Raw genomic sequence first — 24,920 nt, 5'->3', positions numbered from 1 at the left:
GCACACGGTCTCAATGGGAACTCTTCTTCAGCCTCATTTTTATTACATTGACAGAACAAGACAAATAAATATTGAATGTCCAAGAGACTACAAAATTGAGTAAAAAACCAGCACCTATACTCAAGAAAAACTCACCAAATTACATCTGTTCATATATAAAATAGCCAAACTTCCTAGACCATAATTCAAGTGTAGTGAACACTTCTCATATTTCTCAATTGAAATCTTGTTTGGAACTCTTTAGAATCTGATGTGAAATAAAGGAAACATTTCCTCATGATTTTGAAATTTTAATTATAAGACATATGATTCAACAGTAGATAAAACAAAATCAGAGTAAGGAATCACATTACAGAGCTAAAGCCAAATTACACTTTTGGACTTCTGCGACCTCAAACACATAAACACACCAAGATAATATTTTCAGCAGTATGAGATTTCTTAGAAGACTGACTTTTATTTCACCCTCAAAAGGGGTGTTGAATAGTTGGAAAGGCTTCATTAACTCAAAACACAGTTACAATTCTTTAACGGACTTGCTATAATAAAAAAAAAACAACGCAGGCAGTAAAAAAGAAGAAACTCTCACCCTTTGCAATAGAATAGATGGACCTGGAGATCATTATGCTAAGCAGAAATAAGCCAATCAGAGAAAGACAAATGCCAAATGATATCACTAATAAGTGGATTCTAATGAGCAAAATAAATTGACAAAATAGAACCAGAGGCATGGATACATGGAACAGACTGACAGAGGGGAGGGGAAGAGGACTGGATAAAGGAAGGTGAAGGATTAGCCGAAGAACATATATGCACAGCCCTTGGACACAGACAATAGTGCAGTAAGGACAAGGGGGGCGGTGACTGGATGAGGAGGGCAAAAGGGGGGAGATGGGACACACTGCAACAGTGTCAACAATAAAAAATTTAAATTAAAAAATTTTAATTAAAATTATTTTTAAAGATACATTTACAAGAGTATAGTGAATATCTGAAAATTATCCACATATCAAATAACAAAGGCATGATTAAATAAATTGGAAATAGTCTGATATATGCATTACTAGAAAATTACATCAATAAAAATACTTTCAAAGAATCTTTAATGAAAAAAAAAAACACAAGAAAACTCAGGCATCTCAGAAAGCTTTTAACTCTGATAAGATTACACTTCGTCCTCTAAGGAGGGTAAAGGCAAGCTCTCAAACAGCCAATATTTTAAAATACCGTGTTATGTAATTAATATTTTAACAGTATGTAATTTAATAGTAAGGTGACAGCTTATCCAAATGGAAATACTCGAACCAAAATAATCCCTAATTTTATCCAAGAGGAAAACTATGAAAGAATACTAACTCTTGCCAATTTCCTGAAGAAAGCTTCATAGTAACTAAGGACCCCCACAGTACGGGGGCAATACTAAACTCCTGGAGCAAGAGCTCCACCTACTGATCAACAATACTTCTTAAACATGTTGGCACCCCAAGACTACAGTGCTCACGCTCTCTCCGCCCCCCTCCACTCGGTCAGACCCAACCCAAATCCAGTTGAGTCACTACCTCTTAATACTCCCTGCTTTTTATTCCAATTCCTTCTTCTTCCAGAAGGTCCTGCACAGCTCTCAAGTGTGAATAAAACGGAAAGATGGCCAACGCCAAGGTTCCCAGTGTGGAGCCTGGACTGAAGAGGACAACCAGACCACTCCACTTGGAGTGGCGGGCCGGAGGTGTCTCGGCCCTCCGTTTCCGGGTGGGAGACCCCAGGCACCTCACAAGAGCTTTACCCTGTGGTCACACTCGGTTGCTCTTCTCCAGTCAACACACTTGGTGCTCTAGGCCGAGATCCTGGGTTGACTGGGTCTTGCCACTGTTGGCCCCTCAGCGCGCCAACAGCCGGAGCCGAGCCTCCGCCCCCTCCGGGAGCAGAGAAACCCAGAAATCTCCCTCCGCCAGGTCTTCACCTAGTCTCTCCCCTCCTTCGCAATCCTACCCCGCCGACCCAGCCCGGCCCGGCTGCCCTTCCTCACCCTTTCATCTTCCCCGCCTGCTGAGGCCGTAGTTACCACCGATATCAACGCCGTCGTCGCCGCCGACCTCAGCTCTCGGCGCCCTCCGCTCGGGCCACTCAACTCCACCAGCCGGCCTCCTCGCCTCAGGCAGGGAGCTGAGCGGGTGACGGAGGCCGCGAGAGTGGAGCACGGCCCTGCGTCCCGGGAGGGGGCGGAGTGCCTCCCGCCGCCGCGCTGTTACCGCCGCTTCTCCACACGTGCACACGGGGCACTCGGCTCCCGCCCGCCGCCGCCGCCGCCAGCCCGACCCGCCGCCGCGTTGTGACCTTTCACCCCGCCCCCTCTGCGCGCCGGCGCGTAGGCCGCCTCCCGCGCAGCCGCACTGCTGGTCTCCGCGTACCCTTCTCCCCTCCCCCACTTTGGGACCTCCATCTTTCTAGTGGGCTGTGCTCTTTGCGTCATCTTCCTCCTCCCATCCCTTACAACACGAATCGTGAGGCTTGCCCGGTACGCCGTGGCGGTAAAATCCGGGTTTTTCCGCCCCTCTCTCACCTCCCCTACTTCGGGAAGATCAGCCTTTCCCGAACCGGCTCTTCCCAGTTGATAGTCTCCCTGATGACTTTCAAATGCCCTTTCCTCGTAATACGATTTTATAAAGTAGGTTCCTCTAAAAGTAAAGAAGTCTGTGGAATACTCAACGTAAATGAGGTGCTTGTTTTGTTTTAAAGACCAGTAAACGTAATTGGCCGGGTAACTTGGCTTCAGCCCAGCAAGCTTTGAGATCACGTGATTGCCCCAAACCTCCCAGCCTGAGGTGTTGCAGTCCGGCGCCGCCGGGAGGGAACTCTATGGCCATTTCCGGTCTGTAGATCGTGGGGCAGCGTCACTTCCTTAGCAGTCCGGTATATACTTTAACCCATCCCACCCGTGCCTTCCAGGTTGCACTTTACAATATAATCTTTATGGGAGTTTTTAGTGTGTTTTTCTCTTAGAATTTTAATCGCAACAAAATTAACGTTCAAACAATCCGCAAAAATACAGGCCCCTAAGATGTTACGCGCCAGCCTGGTGACGGCGGGGCGGAGCTCAGGGTCACGTGACTGTCTAGACCCGCCTCCCCCCCCCCCCCCCCGCGCCTTCTGCAGCTGAAGACTTCCCCTCCCTCAGTGACCGAGCCTGGAGGTCCGGGGTCTGTGCGGTTCCTGCATCTCGCGCTGTGTCGGGTGAGCGGCGACGTGTAACCGGCGGCAGGTGGGGATCGGGGAAGGGGTGGGAGAAGGGAGAGTGTGGACGGCGGCCTCAGCTGTTCGGGGCTTCCTTCCCGCTGTCATCCTGCGCGGACGAGGGGCTCCTTTCGCCAGTTCTCCTCACCCCCGCTCCCCCACTGTTTTCGCCCCCGCGGGTTGAGACGTCCACTTTTCTCGGCTTTGGGGGTGAGTGCGGCCATTGTGGTTCCCTATTCGGAGTCTTTGGGGCTTCGTGTAGTGGGATGGATTCAGCCATCCTTGGGGGTCTGCAGTAGCCTGTCGTTTGCAATCCCCAAAGCCCATTCTTTGGGAGGGGCCCCGACCGTCTTCCCCTTCATCCTGCGGCTGGGAGCGGGCAAGTACGAAAAGCCCCGGAGGCCGGGGCGTCTCCGGTGAGACTGGCTTGGGAGGGGAGGACACTGGGGTGGCCCTGACTGCAGAGTCACTGTAAAGCCTGCTTCCGAACGTGCTTTCTCAGTAATTTTGAGTTTTTAGCTGATGGCCTTGTCCACATGCTTTGGGAGGTAAAAGCAAGCCTTTTAGCTTTCTGTTCTGTGATTTTATGGATAAACAGGAGATGTAAGTAACGACCGTCTCGATTGAATGGGGAGGCGTTGAAAGATGGTATTTCGGGTGTCGCGATGCGAGACTGGCTGGTTTATGGGAAAGTTACTAGGTTTCACTAAAAGGGAACTAGTTCTTCAGAACACTAATTGGGCTGGAATATTGTTGAATCAAGTGTGTTTCACCATAAACTGAAAGGAAAGGAGGTGAAGTCTGCTGACTTCGTCTGTTATGCCTTTGACGTTTTCTCCTGCCATGTCTCCCTAATATCGCACTTGCTTGCCACTCCCAAGCAATTCCTTGACCAGCAGTAAATCCATTTTAAGTAGCACTTACGCCCCTCCTTAGCTTTCCCCCTTTGTAAAACTCCAGGTGACCTCTTCAGATTTTGATGAATAGTATTTTGTGAAAATACAGAAATTTTTTTTTGCTGAGGTTTTTGCCCAACCCAGTGTACTCCCATTTCATTTGCTATGTAGTAACCAATGTTTTGACCCCAAACATTGTGATTTAGGGAAGAGTGTTTTTCAGTTTGGGGTTTAAACTCTTTTATTTATACTGCAAACAAAGAAAGTCCCTTGGTTCTTTTAAATTGAAAGGCCTAGCAGAAATTATAATTTTCATTTTAAAATGTAAATTTTTAATCTGAAAAATAATATTCTCAGTTAAACCTTTTAATTTTCTAACCAATATAATTGAAGAACCCATTAAAAAGAACTGGAAAATGAGAAAGATGGAGTCATCTTTGAATGGTGAGTGTGATTGACTTATTTTTGGTTTTCTGCATCTTCCAACTTCTCCATAATTAACTGGTCTGATTTTGTCAAGGAAAACAAAAGTTAAATTCTAGAGTAATAGTGATTTAACAAGACTTCCCCTCCTTCAGTGACAGTCCACCAAATTAGACAAATTCCTGAAGTTTCCTAGAGGTTCAAACCAGTCCTGTCTGGATAAGACCAAAATGGGGAAGAAAACCAGCTAAAATGCAATGAGTACTAGTTGGGGGAATGTCAGTATGAAAGAGGCTGAATGACTCTGCAGTTTTACTTTACAATTCCCCCAATTTTAGGGAACTTATTAAAGTAATAACTTAGACCACGAATGAAATCAGAAAGATTAGCAGCAGGAATTGATACTAAATTGCTATTAAAGTTTAAGTTGAAAAAGACCTCTGATATAATACACAGTTTACACACACCAACAGGTAATTTGAAGCTTGGAAGTTATTAGACTAGCTTTATCAGTTAATTAATACTACATATAAAAATCTTACTATATATTAGGGGATTGTGCTATAGTCCAATATTAAATGGCACACAAGGATTTTTGTGTTAGGGTTCCTAATACCTCTTATGTGCTTACTCTGAGGTTTAATATTTCATTGCCTTTATAGATTATCGCCACCATCAACAATGCTTTCTTTCCCTATGGGCAGAGAGCCTGTAGGCCACATATTACTACACAATGTTTTCTATTCCTCAGTTTTCCCTTTTAGCACATTTAAGTACTGTTTTCTGGGCTGTTACTTAGTAAACCATAAAGCTCCTAGCAGTTCAAGGATAGGACAGTGTCTCTACTGTTGTGTCTTCAGCACTAGGATGCTGAGGTACCTGATAGGTACACAGTAAATTGTTTATTGAATGAGTTTTTGACAACTGGACAAGGAAATTAAACTACTTTCAAAGCTCTTGCAGATCGTAGTTCCTTCTGAGGTTGTGCACTATTAGTTTTCAAATATAAATTGCTAATAACCATCCAAGTCATGGTCAGTACAGTAGATATAAACCTCAGATGGACTTTATTAATACAGTGACCAGTTTATTTTCACAACACATATGGATGAAAGTGAAAGGAAGGGATGAGAATGAGTTCTACTTAATGAAAAAGTGGGTTGTACAGCAACAAGTGATATAGCACTCAACTAAAAGTCAAGATCATCATTCAACTCTGCCATTTTAGTTACATGCTCTTTTAAGTAAAGTTGGGGGTGTGAATTAAGGTTTTTATACTTAGCAACCTTCCTGTCAAGGTTACTGTGAGTTTAAGTGAGATTAAACTATAGATAACCTATGTGAAAATATTTAAAACCTTAGTGGGTTTTTTTTTTAAATCCTCACCCGAGGATATATTTTTTCCATTGATTTTTAGAGTGAGTGAAAGGGAGGGAGGAGGAGGAGGAGAAAGAGACATCAACCTGAGAGAGAGACATCAGTGCACACACCCCTAATGGGGCAAGGGATCAAACCTGCAACCCAGGTCTGTGCCCTTGACCAGGAATCAAATCCCTCACTTTTCGGTCTGTGGGCTGACTAACTCCTGAACCATACTGTCCAGGGCTAACCTAAGTGGTATTGAACTGTAAAGCAAAATAGTACAGACTTTACTAGAATAGATTTCCTAAGCTTTGTGACCTTGGACAGTTTACTTAATCTAAGCTTCAATTCCCTCATGTTTAAATCTGTCCATAGGTACTGTTAGATCATGAACGCAGAGGGCCTAGTCCCCCTAGGGTGGGGGGGGGGGGAGTAGATTTACAGTTATGAGTAAACGAAACAGAGTTTATTCTTGTATTATTATTTATTAATGATTGTATTAATTTCCTTATGAATAACTGTAAACCTATTTTTGCCCCATCCTGTACTTTATAAAGAAGACTAAAGACATTTTATAAAATTGAGTAACAGGTTTGGAGAAAGGAGTAGAATTTGAAATGAGGATTGGTGGTATTGAGGAAAAGCTAGAATTTGTAATGAGGCCATTCAGAAAAATAGAGGAGAAAGAAAAATATGCTTTTAGCAAATATTATAAAGCAGATTTATTAATAGGATCTGAAAATATCAACATAAAGACCATTATTTTGGCAACTACAGTGACTTAAGATTTTCCAAAGCATATGATCATTAGTATGTGGAATCAATTTAAGGAGGTAGTTCTTCTATTTCTAAATTATTATCCCTATGATGGATTATAGAAATATATTAAAATTGTACAGACCTATAGAAAACATGAGTTTATACTTATGTTTAAAATTTTTGCCTTTTATTTTAAGTGTTTTTATATCTTATTTTTATCCTCATGTGAAATAGACATAGGCATGTAAAAAACATAATGGAGAAATGAAGTAGAATAAAATTTTTCCCTTCCTAGATTGAGATGATTCACAAGGATTAGTGGGTTTGTATTGGAAAATATCAGTAAATTAAATAATAATTGAAGTATAGCTATCATGAGTTTATGTTTCACCTTATTCTTGAAAAAAATTATTACTCATTTGTTCTGAGGAAAAATTTTATTAAGAGATTAGTAGTAAAACTTTAAAAGTTTTACTATTTTCTTTTTTATATTATGAAATGAAAGTGACTTTGGTTTAATAAGTGTATTCTCTTATACATATAGTATATATATCCTGTACATAGTAATCAGTGTGGCTTCTTCTTTATATCCTTTGTTATATGACTTCTGTTCAGGTAGATGTCAGGCAGTTCTGAATGATGGTTGTTCTGTAACTTAGTTGTAATTTTGATGTGATTGTGGGAGGATGTGAGTGGGCATTTACTACCCACTCTGGAATGTTGACCAGAAGTCCTCATATAAAGGAATTTAATACATGAGACAGTATATTTCAACCGAATGGGAAATAAGGGCACATATATAGTAAATGTAACTGACATAACTTGTCTGTCTAGAAGAAAATAAAATTGAGCCAGGACTTTGCAGTATTTGCAAAATAAAATTTCAGATGATTAAAAGCTTAAATATAAATAGTGAAATACTTAAAATATTAAACTCCCTAATTTTGTTTTATATATACAAGATTGGAAACTTAAAAGTTATAAAAGCAAACATAGATATATAATGAAGAATTTTTCAATGTCAAAAATAAAAGACAAGACAGACTGAAAAAAATGCTTGAAATACATATAACAGATTAAAAAATTAACATTTTTAAGAACTATTGCTGTTAAGAAAAAGTTCACACAATAGAAACATGGATAAAACATATGACAAGAACTTCCCAGAAGAGAAATAAAAACATTCAACAAACTTATGAAAAGTTGTATAACCTCACTAGTAATTAGTATAGTAACAATAGAATATTCTTTTCTGACTAACACAAATCAAGTGGTAAACCTGCTGCTCACAGGGATGTGTGGCAAAGGATTTTCTCATTTGATACCAGTGGAGATGTAAATTGTTACAGCGTTTTTAGTAAACAATCAGGCAATAGCCGTTATTGAAAATACATATTCTACCATCCAGCAATCCCACTCTGTGGAATTTTTTTTTTTGTTAGACATAAAAGCAACAGTTAGTAAGCAAGTTTTTACATGAATGTTGATTGCAGCAGTGTTTGTAGTAGCAAAAATCTAAAAACAAAGGGAATGCTTGTCAATAAGGGTATTGAGATACCTATATATCTATCTATATACATAGGTAATGGCACAAGCATATTATGGAATGTTTTTAGATCAATTAAAATTAAATATGTACTGTTGAGTTAAAAAGATTTCCAAATACATCCTAAAAGGAGTTCCATTGTGATTAAGATTAAGTGAGCAGCTCCCTCGCTGTGATCTATTGAAAGTTAGCTCTCAACACAAGGGTTTGTCTAGCTCCCATCCTCTCCCTTCCCCGGGGGTGTGGTAGTGAGGGAAGGAGGAGCGGGGGAGGTGGGGAACCACGCAGTGGTGGGGCGTTGATATACAGTTAAATACAGAGTCAGATTGCCAATTACTATAAACACTGAGTGTAATAGCTAGCTGAATGTAGGCAAAGCTGTATCCTTTCTTATGAAATATTGGTTTTTAATAATCTATAGCAGGGGTCCTCAAACTTTTTAAACAGGGGGCCAGTTCACTGTCCCTCAGACCGTTGGAGGGCCGGACTATAGTTTAAAAAAAACTATGAACAAATTCCTATGCACACTGCACATATCTTATTTTGAAGTAAAAAAACAAAACGGCAAAAACACCCGCATGTGGCCCGTGGGCCGTAGTTTGAGGACGCCTGATCTATAGGTCCTAGTCTTAGGTAATGCAGAATTAGGCTGTAAGGGGCTTTATTCAGATGTGTTAAAACATAGACAAATTCTTCCTTCTTCTACTCAGTGTCTTCTATTTCATTTGTTTGAAGGAAAACTATATCTCTTCTTGTTAAAACACAAAGCAGGCTGATTGATACCAACCTCTTTAATGTGATCCAAAGCAGACACTTAAACTACAGAAATTTGTTCAGAACCCAGCTTAGTGTAGCTACAGTGCTTGAATATAGATTAATAGTACCTGCTATTGTTCAGTGGGGTATGTGTATGTGTGTGTTTTAAATATGATCTCATCCTTATCCAAAGATACTGGTTGATAAGGAGGGTGGGGAAAGTACCTATGAATAGACAGAGATAAACAGACTATTGATTCTTTATTGTGAATTATTTCTACCTCAAAACAAAGCAGTATACAACAGTAAATAATAACTCTTCCACTAACTCCACCCTCCAAATGAATCATTGAACTCTATAGCAACTTTAATATCCAAAATATTAGCCTGAGTCTTGGAAGACAAACTCTTCTATTCCTCATGGCTCAAAAATTTATTTAAGATAGGGTTAAGATTTTCCTAAATCCTCAACCAGAATACTACCAGTAAGCCCTGTTCTGCAAACATAGATGAGTAAGTACTTTAGTTGCATATCTAACTTATGTGCTCCTGAGCTGTTAAGGGAGTGGAAATTCCCAGGATTTGCTGAACTTGACAGGACAAGAGGGTGCCCACAAAGCCTTATCAAGAACCACATAAATTCATTCCGAACAGAAAGAAACCCGTTTGGTTGTTTTCAGCTGTTTCCCCTACAGTCCTTCTAGGGTTAAGGTCCTCTTTTAGGCCTGTAGTCGTGTAACTGTTAACTGACAAGTAAAAACAAAAGTGAATATGATGTATTTTGTATAAGCATTATGGCCCTACAGCAAGCATGACAAACTCAAAGGCTAACACGGGCCAGATAAACAAGGTTTAAGTTTATGTGGGCTGCAAAAAAACAAAAGCTTCAATTTTCATAGAAACGTAGGTTTATTTCAATGAGACATGCTGAATACAAAGGGCTGAAATAAATGAGTAATCGTTAATATAAAATAATAGGACATTTTAATAAAAATTAATATTTTTTCTTGAACATTAACTTACCAGACATAAATAATTGCACAAGTTAATAAGCTTGATGCAAATAAACCTACTTTTCTTGTTCTCTGAAAGTGAAATATTTCCTGTTGCGCACACCAAATAAATCAGTCCAAGACTAATGATGTGGCAATGGGCTGCTAAAGTATTCACTGCTAGTATTAGTGGAGAGAAATGTTGCGCCTGCGTGTAAGGCACATAAGGGAAATGGATGCATCACGATTATTGTAATCAGTCATTAGCGAACGTTGTAGTTTGTTATCAATTATGTATAACAGGATATTGTAAAAATTAAGTTACGAAATTTTTATTAAAACATTTCTTACGTACCGTTACATTGGCTGGGCCACAGAAATATTCGTTGTGTGCACTGGTTGTATCTACAGTGTTTTCACTCAATGAATCACACTGCCTATTTCCCACATACCTTTGCCATTACTGTCATTGGGCACTATTCAGTAATTGCCTACTATGTATCAGTGCTTTACATATAATTGGGGTACTCCATAAACAAAGGAGACGTAGTCCCTTTTTCCTGGCACTTAAACAGTTTAGCAATGGAGACAGACTTTGAAAAACTCCATTGACAGGTTTTTCATTACAATAGTGGCAAGTACTACAAAGGAGCAATATTGAAGACTATGAACATACCAGAAGAACTGGAAGTTAGTACCTAACAAACCGTGCTATTGAAAACCTTCTTCAGCCCAACCGGAGTGGCTCAGTGATTGAGCACCAACCTATGAACCAGGAGGTCAGGGTTCAATTGCTGGTCAGGGCACATGCCCAGGTTGTGGTCTCGACCCCCCAGTGTAGGATGTGCAGTAGGCAGCCCGTCAATGATTCTCTCTCATCATTGATGTTTCTATCTCTCTCCCTCTCCTTTCCTCTCTGAAATCATTTAAAAATATATATATTTTAAAAAGAAAACCTTCTTCAGTGATTATCCTTCTCCTCTCCCCACAGCCAATTTAGTTAAATAAACCCTGGCTATTATTAATCATAGACTACGAGGCAAATTGTTAGAAATGCAGAATTCTTGCCCTCTGAATTGAAAATATCGGTAGACTTTTGACTAAAGTACTACTTTTAAATACACATTGTGAAGTGTTTTATCACCTACTAGAGGCCCGAAGCATGAAATTCATGCAAGGAGCTCTGCCTCAGCCGCCATGGTGGCTGCCTCTGCCTCCTGGCTTCGTCTGGAAGGTCGTCTGGAAGGACGTCCAGTCTAATTAGCATATTACACTTTTATTATACAGGATATTAGGCATATTTTCATTGCAGAGATTTTTTGGATTCCTGAGTTGGAGGTGGACTTATTTGTGGTGATGCTTCATTTAAAGGCATAGGGTTAATATGCCTTTGCACAGTTTGTGAACCTTCTTTCTCTTCTATTCCATCCATGAAGTAAATGACAGAACAATCTATTTGAATATATAAATATTATTTTATAATACAAATACAGCATTTTTACTGCAACACTGTCAGTGCTGACTCTTGTATGTAATCCATCTCAAATACATGCATTGCTTATATTTGGCCAGTTTGACTGCTCATAGAGTTTTCTTGGCAAAGCAATCAAGAAAAGTTCTCATTAATATTTAAAAGTGTGTTATGGTATTTGTAAGCAGTTTTCAAGAGAAGTTTCTAAGTATCTTGAGCAATGACCTTTTTTTTTTCTTTTGGTAGTCATAAAATTTCTAGGTTGACTACTTTGGAAGGGGATATAATAATCATGCATGACTGCTAGCATTTTTTGAAATTGGGAAATTCACTTCATAGCTGACTGAGAAAATCTATCCAAAAGCCTAACCACCATTGCAGGACTCAGAGGACATGAAAGTTAAGGATCCTCTCAGAAGAGAATATGCTAAGGACAGTCCTTTTCCCGGTGAACTTGGAGTAGCAGACTGTTTAAAAGAGCAAAGAAATTTCCAGAACTTCTCCAACAAACGTTGCCTTACCTCTTATTGGTCTAAAAGTTATTGTCATTTCCAAACCAGTCACTGGCAAGGGAATTGGAATTACTTTGGGCTAATCAGGATTGAACCAAGTTAGGGTTTTGTTGACAAGGAAAACTGGGGAACTAGTTATGCATAGTCAGTAATCTGCCACATAAGCCTTCCTTAATGGGGTTACTGAGTAGGTACGTTAAATGAAATGAATAGAAAAATGCTTCACAAAATGATTTAATACTATACTCTGTCTATATAAGGTAATGTTGTTAGCTGGAATTCTACCTGTCCTATAACTTTTTTGACCAAGCATAAGAATATTAAACAGATTCATGATGCCTTTCTCTAAGAAGGTAAACTGTATATGCAAATAATTATTTGATTATAATCAACTAGACTTTTCTTCATCTTTTACTATTACTTCCAAAGGTCGTTTTTAATCGATAGAATGTACTTTTTAATGGATAGAATGTACTTTTTCAAGTGTTACATTAAAATAATATTCAATGTCAATGAAGTGCCCCAGGAATTTGTATGTAAATAAATATTATCTTGGAACCTTGATACTTAGCTTTCATATAACACCTCACCCTTGCCCCCAACAGCCATATCATCCAAGACTGATATTTAAAATAATTATTTCTGGGATGAGATTACCATGTATAGTACATTAACCAGTAGCAATTTGGAGAGGACCTTGTAGGATGGAAGGGAAAAAAAGTGGGCCTCTGGTGGTGTGATTTGCCCCTGCGGTGTTCTGCAGTGTGTATGGGAGAGACTGATGACTCATTAGATCAGATAGTTGCCTGTGCTAAACTTCTGGATTTTTCCCCTTCTAAAGCAGGGTTTGGTTGTTTTTTAAATCTTTCACAAATATGGGGGCAGGAACCCTTCAATTTGTGACTGTAGGAATCTTAGTTGTAAATTACAATTACTTCTTATCAAAGTAAGATTTCAGCGTAAGGCAAATTTTTATGTAGTTATTGAGTTGTAATCTATGAGAGCAGTTGTGTATACCACACTGTTTTCATGAAAGCTACTGTTTTTGAAGTAGGTGTTATGCTTTTATTTTTAAAATGATTGAGAATAGCTGTGTATTATATTGGGAAGGAATAATTAAATAGCATATAAGACTTGAGCATTAAATCATGATGGTTTGGACCTTGTGGAGACTTAGGATAAGATTAACTTTCAATATTATCTAACCTGCACTATAATTTGCTCTTTGCAAGTTAAAATGTTTTGGGAGTTGCTTCCTTAATATCTTTCATAGCCTTTGCTTTTTCACATATTGGTGTACCACAAGAATATTTAAAACATACAATAACAATTTAGTGTGGGGCACTGACCTCTCTTTTCCCTTAGATTGTCAAATAATAAAAATGACAACAGCCAACACATATGTGTCTGGTGTGAATGAATCAAAATTGTACCTATATTTTTTGTCAGATCGACAATATATAAAAATATAATGTATGTTTTGGTGTGCCACAGAATTTTACTAATTAGTGTTTGTGTGCCATGAGATGAAAAAGGTTAAAAATTGCTGGCATCCTTATCTAATAAAAGAGAAACTACACCTCCGCTACGCCCACCAGCCAATCAGGAGCAAGTATGCAAATTAACCCAACCAAGATGGTGGTTAATTTGCATATCCAGGTGTGGCGCGAAGACTAAAGACAGCATAGAAGGAAGCCAAACTCTGCAGAAGGGAGTGAAGCTGCGGAGAAGCAAGCAAGTGGGGCGGCGGAGAAGGGAGGTAGGCAGGAAGGGTGCGGAAGAAGGGAGGGAAGCAGGCGGGGCGGTGGAGACCGCCGCAGGAAGCCCTATTGCAGGAATTTTCCTGCAATGGGCCTCTAGTAGGGAAATAAGCATTTAAAAGTGAAGCAGAAGATTTTAGTGGGGAGGAGAAACCAAGATGGCAACATAGGTAAACACCTGAACTGCTGCCTTGCACAACCACTTCAAAACTACAACTAAAAGACAAAACGGACATCATCCAGAACCACAGGAAGGCTGGCTGAGTGAAAATTCTACAACTAGAAGAAAAGAGAAAAGCACACTGAGACTCACAGGAGCTATGGAAGGCAGAGGTACGGAGGTGCACGCACGGAGAGGGCTGGCAACTGAGTACGCGTCTGGCTTTCTCAATCGGGAGGGAGACAAAAGCTCCTGACTGCTCTGAACTCCAGTTCCGGGCGAGACTCTGCGGACCCAGGCTCATACGGGGAGAAACTGGACTGTCTGGCAGTGGGTGGAACTCGAGGGCGGCTTTCTCTCAGAGGTGCTTGCAGCGACTACTGCGGGACACTGAGACCCAGGGGCCTCTTAGGGCAGGGCTGACGGGAAGCCATTGCTGTTTGCTCCGCCCTGAGACTCCGCCCCATCCAAGCTGAGCACAGAGGCTTTTGCATATAAATGGCCTGGTCCTTTGAATTCTAAACTTATCTAACAAACTGCAGCTGAGTCAGAGAGACCCAGAACATCCAAAAGAAGGCCCAAGGCCCCATAGAACCTTGCATTGCTTCACAGTTGGGCCTCATCTGGGCACCTCCAAAACCCAAACAAAGAAGAGGAATCTGCAGATCTCTCCATAGCTCCTGCTGGGTGGCCTCAGGCAGAGGCTAAATTAGCACCTCCTTGGAGATCCAAGAGCCAGTGTACCCAGGGGTCAGAGTGGGACCATCCAGATTACAACTCCTCAGATCCAGAAGGGACACACTCAGGGGGCAGACTCAGTGAGCACCAAAGCCCCACTGAAGCAAGTCTTGTCTCATAAAGGTGTCTCCAGCACAGAAGTTCTCCCATCGTAGACACAGCTGATCCTCACAGCCAATTGGCCTGAAGGTCAATTCCTCCCAGTGATACCAACAACAATCAAGGCTTAACTACAACAAGACTGTGCACACAGCCCACAAAGGGGTGCACCAAGAGTGTCCACCTCAGGTAACTGGGGAGGCTGAGCCACTGGGCCCTATAGGACACCTAGCACACAAAGCCACTCTATCAACTCAGGGAAGCAGCCAAATTGCAGAGACAAAGAAACAGGTCACAAATGAAAGAAATAGAGAAAAGCAAATGACTGGATATAGAGTTCATAACCACAGTTATTTGGTTTTTCAAGAATTTTCTAGCAACCGCCGATAAATTTAGTGAGACCCTCAAGGATATGAAAAAGGACCAACTAGAAATTAAGCATACACTGACTAAAATAAAGAATAATATACAGAAATCCAACAGCAGACTAGAGGATCGCAAGAATCAAGTCAAGATCTGAAATACAAAGAAGCAAAAAACACCCAACCACAAAAGCAAAAAGAAAAAAGAATACAAAAATATGAAGATAGTGTAAGGAGCCTCTGGGACAACTTCAAGCGTACCAACATCCGAATTATGGGGGTGCCAGAAGAAGAGGGAGAGCAAGATACTAAAAACCTATTTGAAGAAATAATGACAGAAAACTTCCCTCACCTAGTGAAAGATATAGACTTATAAGTCCAGGAAGCGCAGAGAACCCCAAACAAAAGGAATCCAAAGAGGACCACACCAAGACACATCATAATTAAAATGCCAAGAGCAAAAGACAAAGAGAGAATATTAAAAGCAGCAAGAGAAAAACAGTTAGTTACCTACAAGGGAGCACCCATACGATTGTCAGCTGATTTCTCAACAGAAACTATGCAGGCCAGATGGGAGTGGCAAGAAATATTCAAAGTGATGAATAGCAAGAACCTACAACCAAGATTACTCTACCCAGCAAAGCTATCATTCAGAATTAAAGGGCAGACAAAGAGCTTCACAGATAAGAAAAAGCTAAAGGAGTTCATCACCGCCAAACCAGTATTATATGAAATGCTGAAAGGTATTCTTTAAGAAGAGGAAGAAGAAGAAAAAGGTGAAGATAAAAATGATGAACAACAAATACATATCTATCAACAAGTGAATCTAAAAATCAAGTGAATAAAAAAATCTGATAAACAGAATAAACTGGTGAATATAATAGAATCAGGGACGCTAGAAAGGGAGTGGACTGACAATTCTCGGGGGGGAAAGGGATGTGGGGGGTGCGAGAAGAGACTGGACAAAAATCGTATACCTATGGATGAGGACAGTGGCGGGGAGTTAAGGGTAGAGGGTGGGGTGGGAACCGGGTGGAGGGGAGCTATGGGGGGAAAAAAGGGGAACAATTGTAATAATCTGAACAATAAAGATTTATTTAAAAAAAAGAAGATTTTAGTGGGGTATTTTTGTTTCAACTTTTATGTGCTATATGCTTAGCCCAATTCAGTGGTGAAGTCAACATAATATAAATCATTTGTATTTGTGGGGAGAAAGCACTTTCTTTTTTTTTCCCAAATATGTTTTTTATTGATTTTTTTACAGAGAGGAAGGGAGAGGGATAGAATAGAGAGTTAGAAACATCGATCAGCTGCTTCCTGCACACCCCCTACAGGGGATGTGCCCGCAACCAAGGTACATGCCCCTGACCGGAATCTATCGTGCGACCTTTCAGTCACAGGCCGACGCTCTATCCACTGAGCCAAAGCAGTTAAGGCTAGGGGAGGAAGCACTTTCATATTTTCTTCTGTAAAACAGATACTGTATGTGATGAAGTAGAGAGCATGAAACATACCAAAAGCATTGCTTGTCCATGTTCAGTGGAATGCTGTTGAAACACTGGCATTAGGAGTAATGGCTAGTACTTAATAAAATTTACATCTTTTTATTGGAAAAAATATACAAGAGCATACAAAGAAATTTCTCTGCTTACAGATGACTGTTAGGCTATTCTCAGTGAAGATTCTGGGTAGAAGAAGGGTGGGGGGAGGTTATTTATTCACTTAAGTGTTTACTTGTTTTTCAGCGGTTGAGGTATTTTGGTGGAAAAGCTTTAGAAGTACAATAGGAACCCTTATTTGAGTGCTGTGGGAATTGCAGATTTTAATGTTCAGAGAGCCTATTACCTACGACTAATCCTTGGGCGTTTCTCTGTTTAACTGTTAAGAGGTTGGAGCCTGAAACTCCTGGACCTAGGAAAACATAGTTTCCAATTCTATAAGAATACAGTACTTTAGAAGTTAAATAAACTCTTATGAGTTGGGACTTCTTTTCCTGTAACTACTGATGATGGGGCTTCATCTAAGATTTGAAGGACGAGGAGCAAGTTCCTTGTAGAAACTAAGGCTTTCGTTTTATGGGGACTTAACCTCTATGTCAGTTGCTTGCATTGTTCTAAATGCCCTGCTTCCTAACGCCACTTTTGTATTTCTTTTCCCATTTTACAATATAACTACAAGATAACTAAGACGGAAAACAGGCCAAAAATTATAGGGGTTTAAATGTGAGTCTTAGTTTTAGTTGTCCTGGGAGTAATTGTTCAATATTTTATTACTTGAATATTTTGGGTTCTCTGGAAGCAGATACCAAGAAACTGTTTGGTGTATAAGATGTTTGTTAGGGATCAACCTGTGTGAAAGGGAGGGGGCTGAAGCAGAGTTGGGCAGAGGAAGAACTTGAAATGCAATGTAAGTCCAACAAAACCTCAACCAAACTGGTGTGGAAATCTGGAATGAAGTATTGCTTGTGACAGTATCCCACCTTGGGCTGATGTGACTGGGCTTTTATATCTTCACTTGGCTCAGTCACCAGGCGCAGGTTGGCCTCTGAAGGGTGTGAATGCAGACTATGTTTCTGAAGCCTACCCTAAAGGGCTGTCAGCTCTGGGGTGGATGGTAGCATTATTCCTATTTTACAAATGAACATACTAAGAGATTTTGACTTATACCATGTCACTGACAGAATCCTCCTGAGTCCTGAGTCTGCTGACTCAAGATCTTGTGCCATTTCCACTTTAATAGACAGATGACTATGTATCATGAATGCCTTGGAGGAAATACCCATATTTGGGGAGGAAGTTAGACTATATGATTATCAAGTTTCCTTCTGACTTTGAAAATCTTTGATTTTAAAATTTGACCTCATTTGCTCATTCATTACTTTTTTGAAAACTTTGCCCAACCCATTTCCCAAATAAGTGTTTGTCTTTAAACTTTGTTTCCCCCCTATTACCTAAGTAGTTTCTAGAAAAACTTGTTCCATCTCTTTGTATTCCAGTATTTGCAGTCCCATGCATGCTTAATCAATAGCCTTGTCTTTAGAAAGCTGAGAATCCTGATAAACCAGTTTTCCCTTTTCCTTATTTCCTTCCTCAAATGCCCTCCTTCCAATTAATTTTCCTACTGAGAACCCCAAAATCCTTGTGATTTTTATTGTGGTATTTGTGACTATAATGTCTGGTTTATTTCTTCTTTCTAATTCAGATCCATTATTTCTGATGACTTTCACCCTGCCTTTGTCTTTATCAGTAAACTACCTACTTCATGATTGTCTGTCTCTATCTTATCACTGATATCATCTTCAAGTTCTTGGCACTTTTCTTGCTCCTTATATCATATTTGACTCAGTTTAATGTCTCCCATATCTCCATATGGTTTTAATCTTTGTTTTCACTCTTGCCTGTTTCTTTTAAAATATATATATATTTTATTGATTTTTTACAGAGAGGAAGGGAGGGGATAGAGAGTTAGAAACATCGATGAGAGAGAAATATCGATCAGCTGCCTCCTGCACAACCTCTACTGGGGATATGCCCAGTACCAAGGTACATGCCCTTGACTGGAATTGAACCTGGGACCTTTCAGTCTGCAGGCTGATGCTCTATCTACTGATCCAAACCAGTTAGGGCTTGCCCGTTTTTTAATCACTTAATTCTAGCCCTGTCCTCCATCTCCTTTCTGATGGCACTAATATTTCAAACAAGAACTCCTCTGTTAATGACTTCATTGTTATTCTCCCCTCCCCAATCCTTGATATCTTGATTAATGGATTACACATTGTATTCTATGAAATATATGCTTCTCATGATGATCCTTCAATAGCTCTTAAAAGACTAAAAAAACTTTCCCATCCTACCAGAATTAACCCCCAAGGCTCAGGGTTTGGTTTTCCTCTCCTAGGGTATCCTTTATATCTGGACTCAGCCAGCCTCAAAACTTACTTTTCAGCTGCCTGTTCCCTCTACTTCATTCACATTGGCTAACACTTCTTCCACATTCAAGGTTTCTCCTTGGCTTTCATTGTGTGGTTGTTTTGAACACTTGCTAGTAAGTCATTGTGCTTTATATGTATAGTTGTTTAAAGCCAGTGAAAGCTCCTTTTATTCACAATCCTTATTCACTACTTTTAACACAGTTCTCCGTTTCCTTGGTAGGAGCTCAATAAACATTTAATAAATTGAATACCATTGACACTCAAGTTGTGACTATTTCTAGAGCTTTTCAATTTAACCTGTTAAATTAACTAAACATCCTTTTCCCCATTAAAGTTCTCACTCCAACTTCGGTTATTTCCTACTAGAGGCCCGATGCATGAAATTGGTGCAAGGGGCTTGGCCCTTGCATCCCCAGCTGTCTTGGCCCTCTCAGCCGCCCTGGCTGCCTCTCCTTTTATATATTAGGACTAGAGGCCTGGGGGGGGGGGAGGTCATTCCGCCATCTGGTCTAATTAGCATACTAGCTTTTTATTATATAGGACTAGAGTCCTGATGCACAAAATTCGGGTTAGAGTAGGTCTTTCTTCCCCCAGCTGCTGGCACTGGCTTCCCTCTGGCACCCGGACCCAGGCTTCCCTTGCAGCCCCACTTCATCCAGAAGGTCGTCCGGAAGGACATCTGGTCTAATTAGTATATTACACTTTTATTATTATAGACTAGTGGCCTGGTGCACGAAATTCGTGCACGGAGGGGGCGGTTCTCTCAGCCCAGCCTGCACCCTCTCCAATTGGACATCCTTCTTGCAATCTGGGACCACTGGCTCCTAACCGCTCACCTGCCTGCCTGCCTGATCATCCCTAACTGCCTCTGCCTGCCTGATCACCCCTAACTGCCCTCCCTTGCCGATCTGATCTCACCCCCAACTGCCCTCCCCTGCTAGCCTGGTTGCCCCTAACTGCCCTCCCCTGCTGGCCAATTTGGTTCTGATTGGCCAGTTTCTATGCCAGTCAGCATCTCTGGGCCTATCAACAGGCCCTGATCAGAAAGGCAGGGCTGCTGGCCAGGCTCTGAGGGAAAGAGAGAGGCAAGTGCTGGTCAAAAGCTGCCTCAGACACTACAGCTCAGCCCCTGCTTCTCTCTTCAGGTCTCTTTCCAGGCCTGATTCAAAGCCCCTCAACAGGCACTGGGGTCACCTGGCCTGCAGAGGCAGTAGTCTGTGCTGGGTTGCCATGGCAACCCAAGGGTCAGCCTTTGGTCGTGATCGGTCCTTACACCCTGGCTCTTTATTATAGAGATTGTTTGTAGAATCAAGTCTATGTGGCATTTCATTTCAAGACCCACAAAGAAGTGTCTTTACCTTTGTATCTTTATTTCTCACTGTTGTCCTAATATAACCTTTTTTTTTGTAGTCTGTTAACTTCTTATAAATTTCTCTATTCTTTTGTTTTTATTATTTCCCCAACTGAAATGCCTTTGCTACCTTTTTTTTCCCTTTCTATTTTATCCAAATTTTACCTGACCTTCAACCTGTGTTCCCTAAACATTCTAATCATTGAACTTTTAGTAGATAAGTTATATGATTTGGCACTTTATTACTTATTGATCTGTGACCTTTACTTTATGGTTGTTTTGGGGGCATAATTTAGCTTTTTATATGTACATGTATTTTATCTCCATTATTAAGCATCAGTAATTTTTAACTTAGACCAGTGGTCAGAAATAAACTTTCTGCTTTGGGATCTGCCACCAATTTTCTATTTGGACTTGAATAGTTTCATTCTTTAGATTTTTCAGTTTGCACATCCATAAAGAACAGAGATTGAACTGAATTACTTAAACTGTTCCATGTTCTGCTAAAAAAAGAAAAGTGCTTTCAGAAAAATTTTAAAGATGGATAATACATTTAAAAAATTAAATGTGCTCTAGCTGGTTTGGCTCAGTGGATAGAGCATCACCCTGTGGACTGAAGCGTGCTGGGTTTGATTCTGATCAAGGGCACGTACCTCAGTTGCAGGTTTGATTCCTGATCCTGGTCGGGGTGCACATGGGAGGCAACCAATCTAGGTGTCTCACATCAATGTTTCTCTCTCTCTGTCTCTCCCCTTTCCTTTCACTCTCTCTAAAAAACAAGCAAAACAATGGAGAAATATTCTCAAGAGAGGATTAAAAAAAATAAAAATAAGTGTAAGATATAAGATGGTGAAAAATAAAGCAGTGAAGGAGGGGGCTATGTTGTGATTTAAATAGATGGGCAGAGAAGCCTCTTGGAGTAGGGGACAGTTGAGTAAAGACCTGAAGGAAATATAGAAGCAGATATCTGCAAGGAAAGTACTCTAGTTAGAGGGCGCAACATATACTAAGACCCTGAGGCAGAAATGGCAAGGAATGTTTTTGAGAAATGGCAAGGAATTCAGTGTATACAGGGGTGGACAAAAGTAGATTTACAGTTGTGAGTACATTATTGTATTACTTATTATTATAACTGTAAACTTAATTTTGCCCACTCCTGTATATGCAGAATTATTAAGGGTAGAAGTAATTGGAGAGATGGTCAGAAAGATAATGGGGAGAGGGCAAGATGTAGGGCTGGATAAACCATTGAGAATACTTCACATTGTTTTACTCAGTATTTTTTATGGAATACTTTTCATAGGGATATATAATTCTGAATTTTAATAATTATAGAGCATCCAGGAATGAGGTACTTTTAATCACATTTTAAGAATTTATTTTACTTTGAAGAAGTGGTAATAACTCAAAATACACCATCAATTAGAGTTGACTACCTATATTGGTTCTTTTGCTTTAGGGTTTGTAATTATGACTTAATTTTTTCCCTTAGGTAAATTAACACAATGGATTTCTCCAAGCTACCAAAAATACGTGATGAAGATAAAGAAAGCACATTTGGTTATGTCCATGGGGTCTCAGGACCTGGTAAGTAATACATAACAATCTAAATGGTAAAGATTCCTAATTTCAATTAATGAATTTTCAAGGTGTTTCAGATGGAAATGTAGAAGTTTCTGTTCACCAACATAAATTCTGTCCTCAAAAGATTTTATAACTGCTACTAGAGGCCCGGTGCACGAATTTGTGCACCAGTGGGGCCTCTCGGCCTGGCCTGCGGACCAGGGACCCCTCAGGGGATGTCAGAGAGAGGCTGAAACCGGCTCTCCGATATCCCTTGAGGGGTCCCGGATTGCGAGAGGGCACAGGCCAGGCCGAGGGACCCCACTGGTGTTAAATCTGAGGTGAAAAAGCTATAGCTTTTAGTATGTGATACCTTGCAAATTATAAGCATTCAATAAATATGTTAATTTGGTTTGAGCTTTAGTAATGTTTCCAGAGCATTTCTCAGTCATGTCAACCTTAACTCTTCACATATATAAATCCTTCTAAATGGCTATTTCAAAATCACTTAACTAGCTAGCTGTGGAAAAGAAGCCTCATGACATGACACTGATAATGGAGAGCAGTTTTATTTATTTATTTAATATTTTTTTACTGGTTTTAGAGAGGAAGAGAGAGAAACATCAATGATCAGAGAGAAACATTGATTGGCTGCCTCCTGCACGCCCCCTACTGGGGATAGAGCCCGGAACCCAGGCATGTGCCCTTGACCAGAATCAAACCTGGGACCTTTCAGTCTGCAGGCCGATGCTCTATCCCCTGAGCCAAACCAGCTAGGGCTGGAGAGCAGTTTTAAAGTTTATGTTCATTTTTTTAAAACTTGGGGTATTGCTGTATTTTAATCTCATTCTAGTATTCATTTTGTTATTCCACACTCCTACTGCAAAACCTGATTCACAGTTTCCAAAAATAAACCTGTTCATTGATTTATAATCCTTAGTGGAAATCCATTTTTTCTTATATCTCAGTCTTTTTTTTTATTTTTATTTAATACTAGAAGCCCAGTGCACGAAATTCGTGCACGGCGGGGGGTTGTCCCTCAGCCCAGCCTGTACCCTCTCCAATCTGGGACTCCTGGAGGGATGTCCGACTGCCCGTTTAGGCCCGATCCTGGTGGGATCGGGCCTAAACGGGCAGTCGGACATCCCTCTCACAATCCAGGACTGCTGGCTCCCAACTGCTTGCCTGCCTGCCTTCCTGATTGCCCCTAACCGCTTCTGCCTGCCAGCCTGATCACCCCCTAACCACTCCGCTGCCAGCCTGGTTGATGCTTAACTGCTCCCCTGCCAGCCTGTTTGCCCCCAACTTCCCTCCTCTGCCAGCCTGGTCACCCCTAACTGCCCTCTCCTGCAGGGCTGATCACCTCCAACTGCCCTCCCTTGCAAGCCTGGTCCCTCTCAACTTCCCTCCCTTGCAGGCCTGGTCCCTCACCACTGCCCTCCCTTGCAGGCCGGGTGCCTCCCAACTTCCCTCCCCTGCTGGCCATCTTGTAGTGGCCATCTTGTGTCCACATGGGGGCAGGATCTTTGACCACATGGGGGCAGCTATATTGTGTGTTGCAGTGATAATCAATCTGTATATTATTCTTTTATTAGATAGGATAGAGGCCTGGTGCACGGGTGGGGGCCAGCTGGTTTTCCCTGAAGGGTGTCCCGGATCAGGGTGGGGTTCCCTTGGGGCGTGGGGCGGCCTGAGCGAGGGGTCCGTGGTGGTTTGCAGGCCGGCCATGCCCCCCGGTGACCCAAGTGGAGGCCTGGTATCTGGAATTTATTTTCCTTCTACAATTGAAACTTTGTAGCCTAGAGCGGAGCCAAGCCTGGGGCTCCCTCCGTGGATACAGCCATTTCTGTGGCAGTTAATTCACCTTCTACAATTGAAACTTTGTAGCCTTAAGCAGGTGAGCCTGGCCAGGGTGTGCGGAAAGCTTTGCTTCCCCTGTTGCCGCCGGCAACCCTGGCCTGCTCTCTCAAGCTCCATTCTGCCGCCATTTGTTTGAATTTGTTTACCTTCTATAATTGAAACTTTGTAGCTTGAGTGGAGGCTTAGGCCTGCAACGGCTATGGGAAAGCTTGGCTTTCTCTGTTACCTGGGAAACCTTGCTCTCTGTGGCTGCAGCCATCTTGGATGGGGGTTAATTTGCATACTCGCCCTGATTGGCTGGTGGGCGTGGCTTGGCTGGTGGGCGTGGCTTATGTAGTGGAGTGATGGTTACTTTGCATATTACCATTTTATTAGAGAGGATATTTTATTGATTTTTTTACAGAGAGGAAGGGAGAGGGATAGAGAGCTAGAAACATTGATGAGAGAGAAACATCGATCAGCTGCCTCTTGCACACCCCCCTACTGGGGATGTGCCCGCAACCAAGGTACATGCCCTTGACCGGAATCGAACCTGGAACCCTTGAGTCCGCAGGCCGAGGCTCTATCCACTGAGCCAAACCGGTTTCGGCTTATATCTGTCTTTATGCAAATGAAAACTGTCAGTCACTGTGCCTCTTACTTCTCCCCTGGAAGCTTTTATCACTTAGAACTTTCTGTTTGAGCTTTAATTCATTGGCAAACAATGCATTTCACTGTTTCTAATCTCTATTGCCATTCAGAGAAATAGTTTCCCCTTGATGATCAAAAGAGTTTTTAGGAAAGGGTACACATAAGAACTTCTAGGGAAAGGACAAAAGAACACCATCAAAAGAGTTTAGGTAAAAATATTTTTCTAAAGCTTGTAGTAAATTCCTGAACCTATTTCTAATTCTTTAGTACTTAATAAGATAAAGAAATGGCATACATTTGGTTGATGAAATATGATTTAAAATTTTAGTTATCTCTGATATTTCAATGCATCTTAATTCTTATATAGTAGGTATAGAGGTAAATATTTATGAAATTAATAAAATCTACATTGTTCTAATACAAGTTAATACATTTTAATACTTTAATAGTTTTTATTTGAATATTGCCTAATATATAGTTCTAATCAATTTTATCAGAAGGCTAAATATTAAAAATAG

At 40.9% G+C, this 24,920-nt stretch overlaps 2 protein-coding genes across 4 annotated transcripts in view; one reads left to right on the top strand and one right to left on the bottom strand.

Annotated features, from left to right (window-relative positions):
• The window catches only part of NAA50 (N-alpha-acetyltransferase 50, NatE catalytic subunit), a 38,637-nt gene extending 36,306 nt beyond the window's left edge, over positions 1-2,331 (bottom strand). Inside the window, exon 1 of the mRNA XM_079762818.1 lies at positions 2,027-2,331. Within this exon, the coding sequence (XP_079618944.1) occupies positions 2,027-2,034 (8 nt within the window). The 5' untranslated portion in view covers positions 2,035-2,331. The remainder of the gene's footprint in view (positions 1-2,026) is intronic.
• Positions 2,332-3,141: 810 nt separating this feature from the next.
• Positions 3,142-24,920, top strand: part of ATP6V1A (ATPase H+ transporting V1 subunit A) — a 60,395-nt gene continuing 38,616 nt past the window's right edge. Inside the window, exons 1-2 of one of the 3 annotated variants that reach the window (XM_079766489.1) lie at positions 3,142-3,231; positions 21,842-21,936. In XM_079766489.1, coding sequence (XP_079622615.1) covers positions 21,855-21,936 — 82 coding nt within the window. In that variant the 5' untranslated portion in view covers positions 3,142-3,231; positions 21,842-21,854. Of the gene's footprint in view, positions 3,260-3,304; positions 3,442-21,841; positions 21,937-24,920 lie in introns of those variants that run through there. The other 2 variants (XM_079766488.1, XM_079766490.1) reach the window with 2 other exon arrangements.

The sequence above is a fragment of the Cnephaeus nilssonii genome (assembly GCF_951640355.1).
Source record: "Cnephaeus nilssonii genome assembly, chromosome: 3".
Taxonomy (NCBI): domain Eukaryota; kingdom Metazoa; phylum Chordata; class Mammalia; order Chiroptera; family Vespertilionidae; genus Cnephaeus; species Cnephaeus nilssonii.
This window is presented reverse-complemented; position numbering and strand designations above follow the sequence as displayed.